The sequence below is a fragment of the Penaeus monodon genome, chromosome 7, assembly GCF_015228065.2.
Source record: "Penaeus monodon isolate SGIC_2016 chromosome 7, NSTDA_Pmon_1, whole genome shotgun sequence".
Taxonomy (NCBI): domain Eukaryota; kingdom Metazoa; phylum Arthropoda; class Malacostraca; order Decapoda; family Penaeidae; genus Penaeus; species Penaeus monodon.
The window spans coordinates 21,591,413-21,593,312 of record NC_051392.1 but is presented as its reverse complement, the minus strand read 5'-3'; the positions used below and the strand labels follow the sequence as shown (position 1 = coordinate 21,593,312).

Here is a 1,900-nt window from a genome sequence, read left to right as displayed (position 1 = left end):
TTGACAACGGATGCTGGAGAATTACCAAGAAACGCAAAGAAGAGAGAAAAAAACCTAAATGGAGAAAGCCACCGAACAGCAGCTAAGAGGGCAAAGAAGGCCTTGAGAATAGCTAAGAAAAAATGGTTTACTGACTTGCAAAAAGAAACAGAAGAGGCACAGGGACGAGGAGACTATAAGACGTTATATAATAACATCAAAAAGGTATAGAGGAAAAGGAAAATAGCTAAGAAAAGGAAATTCAGTCGGATTGAATGAAATACCAGCGGAAACCCTGAAAGCAGAAGGAAAAACAGTTATAAAGGCTATGAAGAAAATCATTGATGACATCTGGAGGACAGGAAAATGGCCAGCCGAATGGGTAATTTCAGAATTGGTGCTCCTACCCAAGGTTTTCGGAACTCAGGACTGCACCAAATACCGAACTGTCAGTCTCATTAGCCACGCCTCGAAGATTCTCCTAGAAATTCTTCGGCAAAGGCTGCAATACTACCTAGCACCAGAGATTGCAGAGGAACAGTTTGGGTTCACGAGAGGCAAAGGAACCACTGATGTCATTCTAGCTGTCCGAAATATCATTCAAAAGGTTGTTAACAAGCAAGAAGAGGATCAAGCTTGGTTTTTGTTTATTGATTACACCAAAGCGTTTGACTCGTATTTCATGATGCTTTGTGGAAGACCCTAAAGGATTTTGGAGTACCGAACCACCATACATGGCTGTTGAAAGGTTTATACGACCATGCCACAGGAGTATTACGAGTAGACAACCAACACACAGAAGAATTCACTTTTCAAAACGGAGTACGGCAAGGGTGTTTGGTGTCACCTCTCCTGTTCAACGCCATAGGAGAAAAGACTATGAGAAAATTACACGTGATGGTAGGCCAGGCAAGTTCATTGGGGGAAGAGCAGTATGGAATATCCGGTATGCAGATGACACAACAGTAATAGCAAAATCAAGACAAGAGTATAATGAGATGGGTGAAGCATTAATGGGTACCAGCCGAGAAGTAGGTCTTACCATCAACAAGAAAAAGACTTCTGCTATGAAAGTACATGGGGATGAAGAAGTGGAGTTAGAAGGAGAGAAAATAGAACATGTGAAAAAAGTAAAATCTTTGGGGTCGTATGTCACTGATGATTGAATTGGACAAGCCAAATCGGTAACAAACAACGTGGATGACGTGTGGAAGTCTAAAGAGCTGGGCACAAAACTTAAGGTGAGCCTAGCCAAAGCACTTGTATGGAGTGTAGCTCTATATGCATACGAAACATGGACCATCAAGAAACAGGAGGAAAGAATGATAAATGATTTTGAGATGTGGCTTTGGAGACGAGTGATAAATGTTAAAGAAAGACCAATGAGTGGGTTAGGGAACAGGTTGGATTTACGGAAGAACGGGTTATGCTAAATGAAGTGAAGATGCGAAAGATCAGGAAATATGGACACTGGAAGAGAAGAGGAGCAAATTTGGTTCTGACTACCATTGAAGGAGAGACAGGCAGCAGAGGAAGGGTAGGACGCAGACGAGTAGAATGGATGGACATCTTTGCATGGGGAAATGGACTACAGCAGGTAAATAGAAATGCATTGGAAACGAGGCCAACGGCCCTAGAAAGGGCTATGGCAAACATACATACATACATACATACATATATATATATATATATATATATATATATATATATATATATATATATATATATATATATATATATATATAATATGTATATATATATATATATATATATATATATATAAATAAATGTATATACATATGAATATAAATATATAGATAGATAGATAGATATCAGGGTAGGGACCAAGTACAGGCAACTGCACCTAGACGAGTCTAAGTACCTGAATATTTTTCAAGTAGAAGTCCAAGTCCAAATACAG

The 1,900-nt window shown here is 39.2% G+C and overlaps 1 protein-coding gene across 1 annotated transcript; it reads left to right on the top strand.

Moving 5' to 3' along the window:
- The first annotated feature begins 307 nt into the window (after positions 1–307).
- On the top strand, positions 308–685 carry LOC119575561. Its single transcript, XM_037923213.1, has one exon. The coding sequence runs from the start codon at positions 308–310 to the stop codon at positions 683–685; it is 378 nt and encodes a 125-aa protein (XP_037779141.1).
- Positions 686–1,900: the final 1,215 nt, after the last annotated feature.